Consider the following 19,252-nt stretch of genomic DNA (forward strand, 5'->3'; position numbering starts at 1 on the left):
AACGCATGCAAGTAAAATTCTGTGACTGACTGATTTTTTATTGATAGTTAACGTATTTTTCCTGTTGAGCATGCTCTTTACGAATGGTTTGTGAGATAAAAGTAAAAAAAAAAAAAAGAGGGTTTTTCTGGAATGCCTCAGGAAGAGGAGGATTTCTTCAAATTATTAAATTATTAGTTGTTTCTGCCCCCGTGGTTTATAAAGCTTTCTTTTGTGGCATCTTTTATCAGATATTTCAGTTTAAGTGTCTCCATATGAAACTTCCTTCCAAAGGAGAATGGTTTCTTCGTTCTTTACAAAGTAGCATTGGGCATTTCTTTCATTGAAAGTTTCTCTGAATGTACTAGGTAGCCATGCCATGGTGTTTTTGGGACACAGACTTCCAAATCTTATCAGTACTAATCAGCTCAGGAAAAAGGGTGCTGTCGGGCAGGAAGTTTTAAGGAAATTAAAGCTACTCACTGATTTCAAAACTGACCCCACATTTAGAATCACCTGGGGAACTTATATTAAGAAATGGTAGACTTGCACTTCTGGTCAAAATAGAGCAACAGTAATTCAATTTACCCTCTCCCCTAAAACAGGAACCCAGAAAAAATTAAGGTAACGGTTGTGAATCAGTAGACACTAGGCAGTGGTGGACTCTGACCGCAGAGAGAAGGAGCTCAAGGTGAGCCTGAGGCCCTGGCTTGCTACCTGGAGGCAGTTTCCAGGCCATAGTGCAAGGAGGATGTAACCAAACCGAGCGTGGGCGTTGACTTGTGTAGAGAAGGTAGAGATGAGAATTTTTGGAGGCCACGGAGGACAGTGCTCAGGAGATCTCCAGAAGGTCCCGTTGAGTCTAACTGAGCACTGATTTGTACATGTGTGTGAAGAAACAACCTGATATTGAAAGAACAAAACCAGAAAGGACTAGGCAGAAAAATTACTGCCCATGACACAGGCCTGGAAATAGTTCATGTTCCCAAACCTGTCAGAATAGAAAGACGTGTAATACACAGGCATAGAGAAGAGGCCTCAAAAGTGTGTCCCCTTAGTAATCGGGGCAGATTAGCCCTAGACGGGAGTGGCTGTGGACCGCCCTCACAGAGCTTACTGCAGACCTTTGAAAGATCCAACTGATTTCAAGTAACTTCACTGAGCTCCAGGACAAAATTCAACACTGTTCAACAAAAGCCAGTGCACTAAAAAGTCAGAATTATAGTGTCCAACAGCTAGTCAATTGCAAGCCATGTAAAAAAGCAGGAAAATATGTAAGTTATAACTAAAAGAAAAGACAGTTAATGGAAATAGACCAGAAATGACCAAGATAATAGAATTACCTGATAAGGGTGTAATATAGCTATTATAAATGCCACATATGTTCAAGAAGGTAAAGGAAAACATGAACATAAGAGAAAACGAATGCATTTTTAAAAAAGAGAAAAACTCACTTTTTTGGAGATAAAAAATACGGTATCCGAAGTGACACTTCAGAAGAAAAGATCAGCAACCTTGACGGTATGACAATACAAACTATTCAAAATGAGGCATGGGAAAAAAACAAATACTAAACACAGTAATAGATATGTGAGATAATATCAAAGAGTCTTCTTTTGCAGAAGATCTCATGTAGAAATCCTAAGCAATCTACAAAAAGCTGGTAGAACTTACGAGTATAGGTTACAAGGTCAATGTATAAAATTAATTGCATTTTTATACATCAGCAACAAACAGTTGGAGATTGAAATTTATAAAACTTTTGTAATAACATATTAAATACTTAGGGATAAATTGAATGAAATATATGAAAGACTTGCATGATGAAAACTGAAACATTAAGAGAAATTAATAAAAGTCTTAAAAAATTTGAGAACTGTATGATGCTCTTTGATCATTATTGTTGAGACTGGTTTTCCCCAAAATGGTATATATATGGAATGCAATACCAATAAAAATCCAGAAGTCAGTCTTATAGAAATTGACAAGACGATTCTAAAAGTTATATGGAAATGCAAATGACCTAATATAGTCAAAACAATCCGAAAAGAAGTCTAATGTTGGAGGAATTACACTACCTGACTTCAGAGTTCTAGTGGAAAGCTGCAGTGTTCAAGACTGGTGCTGGTGTAAGAATAGGAATATAAATCAGTGGACTAGAACATATAGAACTCAAATAATTCGGTGAGGGAAGGATAGTGTTTTCAACAAATAATGTTGAACAATTGGATATCCATATGCAAAACATGAACTTCCACCCTTACCCCACAATACACATAAATTAATTTGAAATGTATTTTGGATCTGAATGTAAAACCTAAACTATAAAAATTCTGGGGGAAAATGTAGGAGAAAAAACTTTATGTTCTGGGGTCAGGAAAAAATCTTGTGGAGACCACATAAAAATACATGAAACTTAAACAGAAAAAAATTGATAAATTGAATTTCATTAATTAAACTTTTCTTCAAAGACACTGTGAAGAAATGACAAGGCAAACCATATTAGCCTGGGAAAAATATTTGCAAAATAATTCACTAAGGTGACAACTTGTAGGGAAAAAAATTTGAACACATTTTACCAGACACATGAATTGCAAATAAGCACATGAAAAGATGCTCAGTATTAAAATACGTTTTTTATTGATTTCAGAGAGAGCAAAAGAGAGGGGGAGAGAGAGATAGAAACATCACTGATGAGAGAGAATCATTGATTGGCTGCCTCCTGCACACCCCCTACTAGGGATTGAGCCTGAAACCTGGGTATCTGCCCTGGCCTGGAATTGAACCCTGACCTCATGGTTCATGGGGCGACTCTCAACCACTGAGCCACACTGGCCAGGCAAGATGCTCAGTGTTAGTTATGAGGGAAATGCAAGTTAAAGCCACTGTGAACCAAACTCAGTACCACTACACACCCTCTAGAATGGCTACAGTTAAAAACACTGACAACACCAAGTGGGAGAGAGAGCGGTGCAGCAGGAGCTCTTATACATGGCTGGTAAGAATGCAACATGTCTCAGTCACTTTGGAAAACAGTTGGCAGTTTCTTATGAGGCCAGACATACACCTACCAGCTGATCTGGCCTCCTTCCTGTGGTGGTTACTTACGAGGAATGACGATTGTGTTCACACAAAGACTTGAATGTTCATAGTTGCCAAAACCTGGAAACAACCCAAATGTTTTTAAACTGGTGAATAAATTAATTGTGGGATATATCCATCTATTCAATGAAATACTGTTCAGTGAAAAGGAACAAACTCCTGTTATAAGCAACAATGTGGATGGATTTCAAGTGTCACCCTAATGAAAAAGGCCAAAAAAGACTCTTTCTTTATGACTCCATCTACATGAAATCTAGATCAGTGGCTTTCAGGGACCGGTGCTGGTGGATGAAGGAATTCACACCGGGGCATAAGGAAATTGGGGGGTGATGGGCATGTTGTATCTGATGATTGTGGTTGTCGTTATACATTTATCATATATACAGGTGCATACATTTGTGAAAACTCATTGAATTCTGCAATTAAATGCGTGTGTTTTGTATCTAAATTAATACCTCATTAAAGCTGTTTTTTAAGGGGGGAGAAAAGAGCCCAAGGTACTACACCAGGCTGTGGCCTTAGGCATTGACATGTTTTACAGATCCCTTAGCTGGTTTTAACACTGTCCTAGACAAAGTGATACCATTCCAGCCGCGGAAAACTACCTGTTATTCCTCAAGAGCAGAGCGCGATGAAGTTTTGCTTTCTAAAAATTGACTCTTTAGTGAACATGTTGTAAAAATCTGGAGAGATTTGTGAGAAGAAAGTAAGTTTGTTTTGAGTCTAAGGAACCCTGTAAAGTTGTAAAGAACATGCCTGAATTGTTCCCTAAACTGTTTTTAAAGATTTGGCTTATTTCCGTTAAGTTCAAATCTTTCAAAACATGAAAACCAAATAAGCTCTTCCTTACTCTTTCTGGCAAAACAAAAACATAACCAACTGTGTTCAGCTTGTGATGGCTCTTTTGCTTGTGTGTGTGTGAATGTTAAGGTGTTGCCCACTGACTCGTTTTGCTATCTTAGACCTTAGGACCCGGTCTTAACCCTGCCTGCATATGTGAGTCACCGAGCGAGTGTTTAATGCGTCTGCCCCTCCAGGCCTATTAAATCAGAATCGGTGGGACTGCGTCAGAATTTTTAGAAATTCCTCAGGTAATTCCAGGGTTGAGAGCCACAGCCATAGGAGGCTTATTGTAACCCTTGATTACTGCCCGTCATGTGCCTGGCATAATGTAAGACTTAACTACATATGTAAGATAGTTTCCCCATCTTGCAGACTAGAAAATGATGTTAAAAGGTAATTTGTTATAGAATATAACAGAAAATGTTAGTGTTAGAGAAAAGACAGTATATCTTAATAGTTATTAATGATAATAAAAGAAGCTAACATTTATATGGGCTGTTTAACATATACAAGCTCCGGGCTGGGTGTTGTATGTGCATTGCCTCATTTAATAGAACAGTGCTTTGAGGTGTTAGCACTATTCTAGTTTCCATTATACAGGTGAGTAAAAAGAAGTTTAGGGACATTAATGTGTTCTGCAAACTAATAACTGGTAGAGCTGGCATTTGAACTCGGTGGTATAACTCCAGAGATCACATTCTTAGCCTTTCCTAAGCGGGGGCTTTGGCAGACCTGGGATTGATTGAGTCTTGGCTCTACAGTTTACTAGCATTAAATTCTTCTGTCCCTTCCAAGCCATCTATCTGTTCTTGTATTCCTCCAGCTCAATGATATAACTTCTTGGTAGAAGTATCAACAATGTATGGTAATTTATCAGATAACATTTCTGTCCTCATAAGACTATGACCGTTTGTCTTGTTCATCTTCCTATCTCTAAAAATCAGCATGAATGCTCCATTAACGATTGTCAGAAAATGAAGAGTTCCATTAATTCTGTCTGGGGATCCCAGGAAGCTTGTCAGAGGACCTGGCATTTGTGATGTGCCCTGAATACGAAGATTTTCTCAGGCAGAGAGGGGAGCGAGCAAGGGGCCTAGGCCGAGGGGTCCTAAGTGAAGGCATGGCTGTTCAGCACGGTGAGCAGTGCCATGTGCAGGAGGACGTGGGGGGTGTAGGGAGAGAGGGCCTGGGGTGTGCGTGCAGAAAGTTGTAATTGGGATGGAAGTCCTCGAGTACCATGCTGAGATGTTTGAATCTTTTTCCTTTTTTTAAAAATCTGATGATAGAAAATTGTGAAAGATTTTTACGCAGGTTAATGATAAGTTCCCATGTATTATATCCTTACTTAAAAACAATTACCTGATGACAGTGTAGAGTACATTAGAAAGGAAAGCAGGGCCCTGGCCGGTGTGGCTCAGTTGGTTGGAGCTTCGTCCTGTACCCCAGAAGGTTGTGGGTTTGATGCCCAGTTGGGACATGTGCGAGAGGCAACTGGTCGATGTTTCTCGCTCACATCGATGTTTCTTTCTCTTTCTTACTCCCTTCCTCTAAGATCAATTAAAATTTTTTAAATAAAAGAAGAAAGTAGGAGTTGGAAGACCAAGTTGGATACCTTTCTAAGGAAGAGCTGAGGACCTTAGCTACAGCAGTGGTGCTGAAAACCTTGTTCCCATTCATAAGTTGATACAAATGGAAGCATTTTCTCATGTGGCACTGTCACTCAATTCTTTTACCTCCTTCTGAGTTACTTGCCAAAAGTAAAATAATGTTCCATCTTTAAACATGTTTTACATGTCAGCTGATAACTCCATTAGTCTTAATGTTTGTCTAAAGCAGCAGTTCTCAACCTGTGGGTCGCGACCCCTTTGGGGGTCGAACGACACTTTCACAGGGGTCGCCTAAGACCATCGGAAAACACATATATAATTACATATTGTTTTTGTAATTAATCACTATGCTTTAATTATGTTCAATTTGTAACAATTAAATTGGGGGTCACCACAACATGAGGAACTGTATTAAAGGGTCTCGGCATTAGGAAGGTTGAGAACCACTGGTCTAAAGGAATGGAGCCACCTAACTTTCACTTGCAAAAAGTTGGGTTACTCAGTGGAGTAATTCTTTTTCAATATCACACGAAGATTTTGAGTTGTTTCTTTGACACCCAGAAGTCTTTTATACTTTAAAACAGTGCACTGTACTAACAAGTAGGAGAATGATAGAGAGGAAATGAGAACTTTTGTGACTGATGCCTGGCTGAGGTATCATCTCAGGTCAGTTTTGGAAGCAATATTTATAAAACTTGGGGCTCTAGAAGGAGTTTCCCCTAATCATCTGACACTCATACTGCATGGAAAGTCTTCAGGTCCCCCTGGGTTAGGTATATTCCATAAGAAGACAGCTGCTGACAGACGGGCAGTGAGGGTGACGCTGGAGATGATGGTTTTGAGCTTTAGGAGGTGGAATTAGCAGGACTTAGGGACAGTCTCATTTGATTTATTTTTTCATTGGGTTTGCATTTTGGTAAGCATCGAATGTTAACTAAGAGTGATAAAGATTAGGTTGACTTGAAATAGTAAAGACTTTACATATCTTGTTTTCTTTTACTTTTATAGTTAAACTTTTTTGTCATTTAATATATATTTGTGTTTAGGGGTTTGATTATGTTTTGAGAAATACACACTAATTTCCTCCTCGGCCTCTCTGAAGTATTTTCTGACATTTAACAGGTCACCATAATGGCAAAAACTCAGAGCTTAACAAAGCCATTTAGTTCTAAAGTAGGCCAGACACACAAATGAACTGGGGCAAGTTGCACTATATCATAAACTCCTATTGTAGTTTGTTTCTTATTTGAGGTTTAAAGTTACATGAGAAACAAAGTCAGTATATACTTCTCAGAATGATGGGTAGATGGAGATTGTTGTTGAGTGAAATTCTGAGTGATATAAAAAGATACAGAGGATCTCTTTACAGAAAAGAGAAATCTGCCAGCCCAGCATAGCTCGGTGGTTGAGCATCAACCTGTGAACCAGGAGGTCATGGTTCAATTCCCAGGCAAGGCACGTGCCTGGATTACAGGCTCCATCCCCACTGGGGGGTGTGCAGGAGGCAGCCAGAGAATGATTCACTCTCCATCATTGATGTTTCTATCTCTCTGTTTCTCCCTTCCTCTCTTAAATAACAAACAATATATTTTTTTAAAAAGGTAAATCTTCAAGTGGATTTGAGCAATAGGCTCTCCCAGTTTAAATAAACTGTTGAGGTAGATGCAACAGGAGCCTGAGGCTGTCCCAGATAACATCTAAAGGCCCCAGTTACCAAATTATTTAAGCAAGGAAAGTTTCAGGAGAGCTTACAGGTACCTTGGTTTCCATGACACTTTTAGTGTGTTATGGGGATGTGTTAAATTGGTGGCATAATACCCTATGTGTTTGGAAAGAGTACATATATAATGGACCCCCAGCATTTGCACATAGAATTTGTGGAAACTCAACCACTATCGTACTCAGTGACTAGGCATGGGCTCCCATATCCCTTTAGTTCATCTCATCTTCTCACTTGCCTCTCATGGTGTGTGTCACTGCACTAGATAATTCTAATGTTGAAAGACGTGTTTTGACACAACACAAGCTCAACTGAATAGTCATCTTTCCCGATTCTGGGATTGTCGCTCCTCAGTGAGGTATTTCTCCATAGGCTGCTGAAAGGTAATTTCACTGATTTTTTTTTTTTTGCCATTTAAACTGCTTGGAACCTATCCTCCCCAAGAAGATGGGATCCCGTTACACAGGACTGGGTTTCAGGAAAAGAAGGGATTTTGATCTGTGTTTAGAAAGTCACTGTTTGAAGTGCTGTAAAAGTTGGGAAAGGATGGATATTCATTTGTTTGGTTCTATCTTTGTAGGAATATTACTTTTCACATCCTGTTTTTCCCCCTCTAGTTGTGGCAATTTATGATTATACAAAAGACAAGGAAGACGAGCTGTCTTTTCAGGAAGGAGCCATCATTTATGTCATCAAGAAGAACGACGATGGCTGGTACGAGGGCGTTATGAACGGAGTGACGGGGCTCTTCCCGGGGAATTACGTCGAGTCCATCATGCATTATTCCGAGTGAAGCTCCGCCGCCGTTTCCCTCCAGGAATAGGCAGGACTTCCCAGACTATCCCGAGGCCCTGGCCTTCCCCTCAGTGAAGTGAATGAAGGATACAAGTGATAAAAACTACGTATGTGTTGTTGTTTTCGGTTTATCCCCCAGTATTAAAGCAAAAAGCAAACCTAATTGTGAACAAATGGATCTTTCTGTCATCATTTGTACTATGCTGAGCTGTCTGGATTGAAATAGTGACCGTTTCTGAATATGTCGAGGAATAACAGCATAACTGTAAAACAAATCAGGTTAAGACTGATTCAGAGCAAAATCTGGGATCTTTCTCAGGAATACTGTACACCATGGGATATCTTCTGCAGAACCTGTGGCACTGGCTGTTCTTCAGTGCCTGTGCCAAAGGGTTAGCCTGTGGCCTACTGCGTACCCCACTTTCTTCCACCTGTATGAGGAGGGAACCGATATTTGAATACCATACTGAACCATGTTTAGTTGTTTCCGAGGGCTCATTTCCTGTCACAGGTAAATTCTGCACTCTCTCAGTACTTGCGCGTGCCAGAGTGAATGCTGAACTGACTTGCATCCCTTCATGTTTCTGTTTGTAGATGATGATGAAATGAGTCTCCCAACATTCTGAGGGTGGTTGGCAATGGCCAGTGTGACTTGAATGTGCTGCTGCTGCATGAGACTGCGTTGCACGAAGGGCCAGCACACCAGGTGTGTGATGCTGGCCGTGAAGGCGCTTAAGGTCCTGAAAAGATTGGACTGTAGAAACTGCTGCCCAACAGGCATCCTAAGGCTTTGCCTTAGGCACTGGTTTGAGGAGCAGGATTTTGGAAGTTAGACCAACTGTTTACTTTCACTATTGAGAAAAACATTCTTTTGGGGGAAAATAGCAGTTATTTTCAAATTTCTTGATAGTCACTGGGAATAAAAGGCTTGCTACTGTAATCTTGGTGATACTAATGGCCAGTGTTAGCTGCTGCTGAGTTGTTTACTCACTTGACTTTAGAAAAGGGAAATACTCGCTTGGTTTTGTGGTTGGTCTTGGAAGTAGCTTCCTTTGGTAAGAATTTGAACTTGTATCTCAGACTAAGAATAGTGGGGTAAGGCCAAATATTTATCCAATTACATAGATTAAAAACTGAAAGGACTTTGCAATACAGCACTTTTTTTTATCTGCCCAATTATAGCTTCAAGTTCAGTGGAGTCGGTAAGTCAGATGGCTTCAATCATTTCCGTAATCAGTATAAGAAATGTTTTAAAAATCCAGGGCTTTGCTGCTCAGCAGGTGAAACTCGGGGATAAAGCAGCTCATGGTCAGGCCCACGCTGTGATGGGCTCTTCCCAGTCCCAGTGACTTGGCCAGAGCGAGCTTTGCCCGGCGACTTCCCTGTGCGGGGTCCAAAGGGGAGAGGTAATAGCTGCATATACAGTTGACCCTTGAACAACACCAACACGGGTTTGAACTGCACAGGTCCACTTACACGTGGATTTTTTCAAGAAATATACAGTCGGCCCTCCGTATCCCTGGATTTTGCATCTGCATATTCAACCAGTTATGAATGAAAGCAGTATTTTCAATCTGCAGTTGGGAACCACAGATGGGGAGAACCAGCTGTGTGCATTTTTTTGTCATTTTGTATAAGGGGACTGCGAAATCCAAGGATTTTGGGGTGTGTGTGTCCTGGAACCAGTCCCCCTCAATAAAGAGGGCTGACTGTAGTTATTAAGTTGTGGGGAGTCAAGTTATAGGTGGATTTTCAATTGCCTGGGTCTCAGGGTCCCTAACTCCTGTGCTGTTCAAGGGTCAACTGTGTTTCACATGTAAGCCTTGAACATGAACTAGTGCAGATAGAGGACTCGACTGAAAATGGATGGTGGTAGTGTGCGAGGGAACTCAGATGGTGCAGGCAGAATATTCCAGCCGTGAGTCTATCAGAGCACAAAACTTCACCATTTTACTGATACCCAGATACACAGGTCCCTTGTCAAGACTCTTTGTTGTAAAGTTGAAGGCCCCCCCCCACACACATACATTGCAAGTCAGCTATTTTGCCTTTAGCTCTCTTTAACACTTAGAATTTGGCTTTGCCTCCATGTTTTCGTGAGGTCATCCCATCCCAACATCCTTTATCCTATTTTCCTTTGAAGTAATAGCCTTGAGTGTCCTCCGAGCTGTCGGCTTCGTTATGAACCCAACCTATACTACACTTGGACAGATTACGCTCTTCTTGGTGTTGGTGTATAACTAGGAAAATCTTTAAAATTAGGTGTTCCAATTATTTATTTAAATACCTTTTTGCTGAGAAAGCTTAGTGGATTTAATAAGAAGGAATTTTGAAATCCAGCAAATAGTTCCATACCTCACACCGATGGCAGACAACTGTGCAACCAGAGTTGGTGGCGGCTGCTTGCCTGTTGGACTGAGGCAAGCAGAAGAGGCTGGTGGTGACGGCCGGCAGCAGGGGATCCACGGGTCAGCTGACTTTTTCCTTTATTATTTAATACTAATGTGTGATTTTAAAAAACATGTTTGATTTTCTGCATACTTTAAATTTTTGTACAGTTTGATTTCCATATATTGTCTTGGAAGGATACTGTGTAACGATGGGCCAGGCCTACAGTAATGGGAGACTTAATGTATATGATATTTTATAGGTTGCATGCTATTAACAGTCTGTGACGGTAGTATTTCTTGTTTTATTGTCAGTTTCCCCATTTATCTTTTTATAAATGAGATGAGATAGTGGGCAGTAGGAATTCCAAATGAATGTAGAAATCTCACATGCTACATGATATTGTGGCAAAGGGGATCCAAGTCTAAATCTGCTGACAAGCAACATTATCAGGATAGAATCTAATGGGAGAGGGAATTTTTTTTTCCTTTTTGACTTACTGTCCATTTCCTGTTTTCTTAAAAAAAAAAAAAAGGAACAACTTTTAAGTCACTCCTTTTAATTAACTTATTTTTTGGTACAGTTGTTTGAAAGGCCATGGTGGTATGAATCAAAATACTTTTGTCATTGACCTAATGGCCAAGGCAGTAAATCAGAAACAAAAAGTATCAACGTGTCAAAATCTAGACCTAAGAGATTCAGCCCGCTGTGTTTAAAAGAAATAGGAATCTTTTCTTCAGTATTTTCCATCTTTTGGCTATTTGCTGTCTATCTCCCTCAGGGCCACTGTAGAGTTTGCAAGGGCCTGCTGCTGTGCTGTGTATTCCTGGAGGTCCCCAGGTGGGGCGTTTTTCCCTCCCTGTCCTTTCCCCTTCTGCTTGTTTATTACCCAACTAGAATGTCTTATTCGCCTTCCCAGGGATTTCTGTAATGTAGCTGTGCTCCTTGGCAGTCTTGGGTTGATTGAAGATGATTTGAGAGGCCTCAAAATGATGGTAGTTGGCTTTTATCCTTTCGTGTCCGTTTTCTTTTAGCAGGTTACCATTCTGCATTAGGAACTATTTTCAAATTATTTTATTTCTGCTCAGTGGAGAGCAGGGCCCCCTTTCCCTTTGAAAAGGATTCGATGGAGGAATTGGCAGGTGACTGCCCAATCTCTGGAAGAATGGGGACCTGCCTGAATCACTTCTGAACTACTCGGACCAGAAACGCTTGATTGGTGATTTCCCTCACATGATTTATTTAGGATCATAGCTTTAGAGCCAGAAGAGATTGTAGTTCAGTCTCATTTTACCGGAGGTTAGATGGTTCATTTCAGATAAGAGCTAATTAATAATGGTAGTTTCTGACTCTGCCGCTCGTTACTATTTCTAGTGTCTTAAATGAATATGCTGTATGTTTCTTCAAAAATTAAGATTCTCCTGGATGTCTTCAGGAAGGTACTTGAAAAGCTATTATTTCAGTTAATACCACCACAGTATTCGTTAAAGTAAACTTGTTTGAAGGCGTGTACTAACTGCAACCTTAATAACTACTCAGTACAAATGGCCTTTTCCATTAGGTGGATGTAGCAGAAACGTTCTTTCAGCACTGGTAGGAGCACAGCAGGCAGCCTTATAAAACTGGTTTTCGTTAAACAGACATTGCGGTCATTACCTTAGATTTACTTCATGCTGATTTTTGTTCCTATTTCTTATTGAGAATCAATCACATAATTCTTTAAAATGACAAATAATCCTTGCTAAATATCTTGAGATTTTTTTTCTTTAGTAAACAAAAAAGCATCCCAAAACCAAAAAACTTATTTTCACATTAAAATGGAAATGTCTTTTGCAACTTCAGAATGCTATGAAAAAGCAGTTTTTATAATATTTTGTGTCCCTGAATCTTTTATCTTAACTAAATGGTTTACAAAGAGAAGGTAAACAATCTGTGATCTGGCCAGTTGTACTTTTAGCTCCCAGAGAGAAGGTTGGTGTTGTGAGTAAAAACCACGCAGGAAAACTTGAGGGAGCGTCGTTGCCGGTAATGTTCGTGTGTGTGCCATTAAACCACCTCCATGCGCGGGGGAGCATTCACTTCTTAATTTTGAAATTGTATTTGGAATTGTTGCTGTGTACTAAGAACTGACCTAAATAAAATTCCACAAAGTATCTAAGTGTTTTGTGAATTATTTATGCAAGTAACCTCCTTTCTTTCTAAGGTGGTATATAACAAGTGTGGAGAGAATCCTTCCCGTTGCTCCAAACCAGCAGCTCCTTTTTAGTAAGTAAGTCTTCAAACTTCAAATATTTTAAATGTTGAGCCTTAAAAGAATTTTCATCTCTGTGAAATTTCTTTTCTTCAAGACAGCTGTTTTCTATCACTATTTTTGCTGTAGGTGAACCTAAAGTTTTATGATCACTTTTCCCCTAGTTTTGGTAAATGATAAAGTGATTTGTAAATACACCTTTATACATACCTTGACATAGCAGTCCAACATAATTGTGATACCAAAGTTTTGAACAAAAAGGATCCCTTTTGTACTAGTTTGTACTTCTGTTTAAAAGAAAAAAAACAGCCGAACCGGTTTGGCTCAGTGGATAGAGCGTCGGCCTGCGGACTCAAGGGTCCCGGGTTCGATTCCGGTCAAGGGCATGTACCCTGGTTGCGGGCACATCCCCAGTGGGGGGCGTGCAGGAGGCAGCTGATTGATCTCTCTCATCGATGTTTCTAACTCTCTATCCCTCTCCCTTCTTATCTGTAAAAAATCAATAAAATATATTAAAAAAAAAATAAAAGAAAAAAACATCTATTTAACAACCAAAGCGCCCTAGTTTGTGTACTTAAAGATTAACCAATTGAACACTTCAAATTGTATTTTACTTTCACACTTAATTTGTTCTTACTGCACAACCTATTTAGGGTACCCCAACATAAACAGCAAAACCAGGTTCTTAATGGTGCCGATCCACAAACAGTCAAGTGAAGTCCCCATGTTTAAATGAAATCTATGTATTATTTTTATTAAGGGTTGGGTAAGCTAACATAGTGAAAACATGTAACTGGAAAACAAATTTACACTGACTGACTACTGTCCTAAGCCATTACAATACTTCACTGGCAAGAGTAACTTGGAAAATAACTTAATCTAGCAGTAGAACAAAAACATCGTCAGTAGTACTGTATATATCTCTCTCATATATATATCTATATATATATCTATAGGTTTGCACAATCAGGGAGCAAGGCACATAATGAAATGAGAGCGTACATTTAAACAAGAAAATAATAGCAACAAAGCTGAAAGAAAAATTGTAACTTCATCTTCACCGAGCTGTGCATAATCATTTGAATAATGTCCTCTATCGGCTACTTTATAATGCAGTTCCTTTTGTCTTCTTTTCATGCTTTAAAAAAGTACATTCCTATGTTGTATCTATTTACTTATTTATAGCAAAGCTTCCCACAGCCTACATGTCAATGTGAGCCTTGATTTAACTTTTTAAAGAAATGGGAAGAGAGGGAGCAATCCCAGTTAAATATTATGTGCAATTTTCCTTTAAAATAGTAAACAATGTTTTTACACCATTTAGCACAAGCTAATGATATTTTATTTTAAATGTACATTTCTATAAAAGGAGTTCACTAGTGACTGACAATAAAATTAAACATCATTTGAAACATTCCAGTTAATGCTTACCTTCTAGGAGAGATTATTTACAAGTGAAGGAAAAATATAGAGACGGCAATCATGGACAATGGCAGTTTTTGGTATTAGGTTACCATAAATTCAACAGTGGAAACAGTGGATAGTTCCAAAGATGCTGAGGTTTTCCCCTCTAAGTGCTGCAAGCATGTTCTGCCTAAGAAAGCTTCAGCATTTAGGAGCTGAGCTAGGTGTCAACAGCTGTCTGTGACCAACACACTCACTTCTGTCTTTGGTAGAAAGCAGCCAGTCCTCGTTAGGCAGATGGAGCCATCTCTTGTGAGATAGTAACTTTTTCTATTTTTGCATAAACTAGAAATACCTTCCTTTTCACTAGCACCTCAAAATTTGCTTGTTAGGTTTTTTTTAATGCTATTCCTCCCAAAGAGTTCAAGGCACTGGGGATTATAGCAGATACTCTTTTCTCTTCAAAATGGTTCATTACTCGAACAAGCAAAGGGCAAACCAATTGGAGATTTTTCCCCCTTCTAGTGTTTATCAAGTATATTGTTTGCTTATTTTTGTTTAGCAAGTTTATTTTACAGATAAATATCAGATTTCTTTTACATATAGACCTTCCAAGGATACAACAATAACGGAGCACTTAGTTAAGGGATAGACTGGTAAGGTGTAGAAATGTACTTCTCTTGAATTTTTAAAGGAAAATAAACCTTAAAAGATAGTGGGATATTTCTGTTCTCCTCGCCTCTCTGTGGATCAGATCTCAACCTTATGAGCAGGACCAGGGATATCCTGCTTTATACAAATGATGTAAAGTGTATAGAACAAAACTCAAAGTGCCAAAAGGTGCTTGCAACCTAAAGTGATTTTTAGAGATAGAATCCTCTCATCAAGTGTATAAATCTGCCGAAACCGGTTTGGCTCAGTGGATAGAGCGTCGGCCTGCAGACTGAAAGGTCCCAGGTTCGATTCCGGTCAAGGGCATGTACCTGGGTTGCAGGCACATCCCCAGTGGGAGATGTGCAGGAGGCAGCTGATTGATGTTTCTCTCTCATCGATGCTTCTAACTCTCTCTCCCTTCCTCTCTGTAAAAAATCAATAAAATATATTTTTTAAAAAAAGTGTATAAATCCAATTATTCCTATTTCACTTAAAGCAAGTCAGGGTCATTCAGGTTTACTTGGTCTAAATGTGAATAAAATCTGTGAGATTACATCAGTTTTCTAAACATATCTATAGATGACATGTTTTAAAAATTTGGTAACATAAAACTAAGAAAGTTTTTTACGCATTTAAAAATTTTAACGCGTTTATGTTTTTAAAATAAAATTACTTTTAAGAGAAGAAGGCGACAAACAGTTCTGTTGGTGACCTGATAGTCAAATCAAACCAATCCACATCATTACCTGAGAATTTTTTCAGGCTATATTTATGACATCACATTTTTGACACAAGCTTATTAACAACTATTTTCCCAGGATAGCAGCTTCTGAAACTCTAATGGGATGCACAGCTCCTATGAACTTTGATCTGCGTTGTCGCTCTAATTTTATTTAAACTTTCTTGATAACCTCAGCACTGTTTTCATGCAGTAAACTTACATAGAGAGGGCCTTCTAAGATAGTTCACAGCCCTTAGCAGAATGTGCCCTCAGTGGCCAGCAGCACCTTGATTTCAGAGGACTAGAAAACACGGTGTCCACATTACTTTGAAATTTTCTGATTAAAATCGTGTCCTATAACTTGTAAGAGTCAGCAATCTTTCTCATTTTAAAAAGTCTCATTTTAAAAAATCCAATTTATCGTTAAGTGGGCATCTGTAAAAACCTTAAGAATAGTTAAAAAAGAAAAAAATATACTTTTCCCAAGTGAGAATTATAGTAGCTAAGGGGAAAAAATGTATTTATTCGAGTAATAAAAGCCAAGCTGGTAACATTTCAATAGAGAATAGCCTAACATTTATATTAATGCCTGTAAACCTGATCTAAGTTGTAGCTGACTTCAGAGTTGGTACCAAAACGTTAATTATAGGGTGATTGACACCCTCAAGATAACCAAGTCACTAGCTCTAATAGGCAACTGTCTGCACTACCTTCCACAGGATGTTCGTCCACATTCAGTACAGCCCAGTCAGCTGTCCAGACTTAGTTCTTTGACCTGGGGAATCTATGCTGTTGAGCAGGAGGCAGTGGAAGAAGGCACAGAACTAGTGTCATCTGGCAGTAGGGTTTACCATGCACACACCAGAGAAAATAATAAAAATAGTCTCAAAAACAAAACTTCATCCCAATAAAAATCCAAATTAAAAAACTCCATCAGGGAGCTAAAATACTGGAAGTATAATCTAAAGTGTTATTATTTTTTTATGATTCAGTTGTTTCACCATGACATAGATAATAGCCTTTTCCATCTTTGGAGAAATGTAAACAGCCTGTTGTCAGACATGCCAATGGATTGGGGTATAAATGACAGTTCCTCCCCGACCCAGCTCTCTTCTGGGTGTCCCTAGTGTTGTTCTGCTCTTTCAGGAGAATGATGCACCAAAAGCATCAGTCTAGGAGGGCTGTCATCAGCACTGACACAGCAAGAAGTCCCAGGAAAGCCCGCACTGAAAAAGAACAGGCTGTACCTTAGGGTTCAAATCACTGATTGAGGGTATGTTACAAAAGTTGAAATTGTCCACCTTCATGTAAAAATGACACCACCACAGTAAAAACCCCTAGTGAATATGTCCTTGGATTCCTATTCCTAATAGCTCTTTTACTTCACAAATAAGGGTGATTCTTAGAATATAAAACTGCAGGCAGAGACTGGGAAATTATTTCACTCATGATTCACACTGAAGCTTGGCAATCTGTACTCAAATGTTATCCAAATTGCTGTGCATGCCTAAATCAACAATGCAGATGTGGTAAAGGTCACTTCATAAGCATAACGATATCAAGCACACAGACCTTGTGAACAATTGAAAAGACCCAAAAAGTATCTTTTAAAGAAGCAGGGCTTTAAAAAATGCACAATGGTATATGTTCTTAGTGCTCTAAAAGCACATGAATATATTGAACAATATCCTGCAGACGTGGCAATGGAGAGGTGGGTGCCATTTACTCTATGATGCAACCCTTCATTGGAGTGGGTTATATGGGTATCTGGACACTGCATACTTAACTTTCACTTACTCTCTATTTCCTGTCTGCTCCACTGCATGGGCACATTTTCCTTATGGGACAGTGTCAGGAGGTTTCTGCCCTGGTCATCCTGAGCCACAACAGGCAGACCTTCATTACCAGATGTGCTCACTTATCGCTCCTGGGGGAGCTAGTCTTTGTTCTTTTGTTTAAGAGCAGCTCTGAGACTGCGTTTTATTCCTAACGGTCAATTTATCACATTTTTCTCAGATACAAAAGAAAATTCACAGGAAAAAAAAAAGCACATGAAGTGTAGCATGAAGCATACAGGACTACTGAGTCATTAGAGCAGTGATTTCTGTTATGCCAAACTGCACATGCATAATATGTGATGCCACTCACTGTGCTTGGACTACACTACTCCCTAGAACACCTGGGAACCGGACAACTCCCCACCTGGCTGCAGCAGGCGTCTTCATTTCCCTCCCTCTGTGATGGTCTCACACTTACAGAGACTCTTTGTATTACACATTACAATCCCTGTACAACCTGATTAATGATACCTGCACAGGGGCCATTTGTTCCTTTTGTAATCACCCCAACCTTCTAGAGAGCAATATAGACATTTCAGAAGGTGATTTGTTTTTCATGATGATGCACTATATTGGGCATAGGATGGGAATACTTGATATAGCAACGGTTACAGATCCCTAAGATCAACATCTACCTAAAGCACACACTTGGAAGATAACTACTGACCCAAAGACATCCTGGACTGAGCACTGCAGGGCACTGTGTCGGACAGTTCTTACGTGAGTCAAAGCAAGGATCGTGAAGCCACGCTGATGAAGCTTCACAGAGCCCATGGAAGGATTCCAACAGCATAAAAACACCCAAGATTACAGTACTACATTATCCACGTGTTGTAGGCAAAGAGCTTACCTGTGAGGACACGTCCCAGGTTCAGCGGTCACTGCAGCTGCACTGCAACTGGAATGGTGGTTCCTGCACAACTGTGCAGTGACTGAAATTTCCCCCACCGCACTGGTGACCCGTTCTATGGAGCTGAGAGTTTCCTGATTAAAGTGCCCCTTTATGTACAGTAATGAAGTGTCAATCAAGCAGTTCTAACTTCAGCCAACCGGGGAAAAACAAAAGCCCTACTGAGACACCAAACGTCGTGGCTGTCTTCTCAGACTGAGAAACAGCACATTTACGTGTACTCCTCAGTACACAGTAACATGCACAGGTAGCCGCACATGGAGACTTACAATATACCTTTTAAAGTCATCAGAAGTTGTTTTGGTCCAATCCACATGACAGATAATAGAAATCGCAAGGGACAGGACACATCCCCTTCCATGCCTCTTCTGCCCCAAATACACAAAACCCACTTTCAGATTATGAAAGGGAATAAATAGAATCACTCCCAGCTATATATACGCATATATATACACACACTTATATACACACACTGTAGAGGTATGTACACACACACGCACACAGCTGGACACTACCTGAATAACATACCAGAAGGCTCCGACACCTGAATTCCTAGATGACCAGGCGAGCTGATTGTAGAACTGATTACAGAAACCATGACAGCAAAGACCTGCGGTAGCTACCAGTCCCTGGAGAGCTTGGTGTTCTGGTCTCTCTTAGGGGGGGCGGGCGGGGGTCCCCTCCGCAAGGTTGCATAGACTGATATGAGTCCGCAGCCGGAGCGAGCTTTCCGATGATCTATTAGCAGATAGGGGGGTGGCGGCGCCAATGCCACGGTGTCAATGGTGGCCGTGTTGACAGCTATGGATATGCGGCAAGAAGAAAATAACAGGTGTCGCGTGACGGGCTTGCGTTGCCGAGGCCGGAAGGAGTTTGGGCAGGAACACGGGCCAGATCCTGAGTCTCGTCTTGCGCTATTCTGACCAGGCCTTCCGGGGGATGCCAAGGGGATTCCCCTGAGGATAAGGAGGAGATGTTGTTCCCTATGGAGCATGATGACCTAGAAGTCACTTCTTAAACCCGTTAAGTTGTTCCTAGTG

At 40.0% G+C, this 19,252-nt stretch overlaps 2 protein-coding genes and 1 long non-coding RNA gene across 11 annotated transcripts in view; 1 reads left to right on the forward strand and 2 right to left on the reverse strand.

The window, feature by feature from the left end:
* Positions 1 to 8,292, forward strand: part of ABI2 (abl interactor 2) — a 42,649-nt gene extending 34,357 nt beyond the window's left edge. For 6 of the 7 annotated variants that reach the window (XM_023760466.1, XM_023760472.1, XM_023760453.1 and 3 more), the window contains one exon: positions 7,869 to 8,288. In XM_023760466.1, coding sequence (XP_023616234.1) covers positions 7,869 to 8,044 — 176 coding nt within the window. In that variant the 3' untranslated portion in view covers positions 8,045 to 8,288. Of the gene's footprint in view, positions 1 to 7,868 lie in introns of all 7 variants that reach the window. The other variant, XM_014461910.2, reaches the window with a different exon arrangement.
* The window catches only part of RAPH1 (Ras association (RalGDS/AF-6) and pleckstrin homology domains 1), an 81,875-nt gene that overhangs the window by 16,771 nt on the left and 45,852 nt on the right, over positions 1 to 19,252 (reverse strand). For 2 of the 3 annotated variants that reach the window (XM_023760438.1, XM_023760431.1), the window contains exon 15: positions 1,434 to 1,493. The exons of the other annotated variant lie outside the window; for it this stretch is intronic. In XM_023760438.1, the coding sequence (XP_023616206.1) occupies positions 1,473 to 1,493 (21 nt within the window). In that variant the 3' untranslated portion in view covers positions 1,434 to 1,472. The remainder of the gene's footprint in view (positions 1 to 1,433; positions 1,494 to 19,252) is intronic. 3 annotated transcript variants of the gene reach the window in all.
* Positions 2,698 to 18,925, reverse strand: LOC111827549. Its single transcript, XR_002831166.1, has 3 exons — positions 18,741 to 18,925; positions 12,896 to 12,972; positions 2,698 to 3,141 (listed from the first exon to the last, which is right to left on the reverse strand). It is a non-coding gene; the product is annotated as an uncharacterized LOC111827549 (long non-coding RNA).

This window comes from Myotis lucifugus, unplaced genomic scaffold (assembly GCF_000147115.1).
Source record: "Myotis lucifugus unplaced genomic scaffold, Myoluc2.0 scaffold_3, whole genome shotgun sequence".
Taxonomy (NCBI): Eukaryota; Metazoa; Chordata; class Mammalia; order Chiroptera; family Vespertilionidae; genus Myotis; species Myotis lucifugus.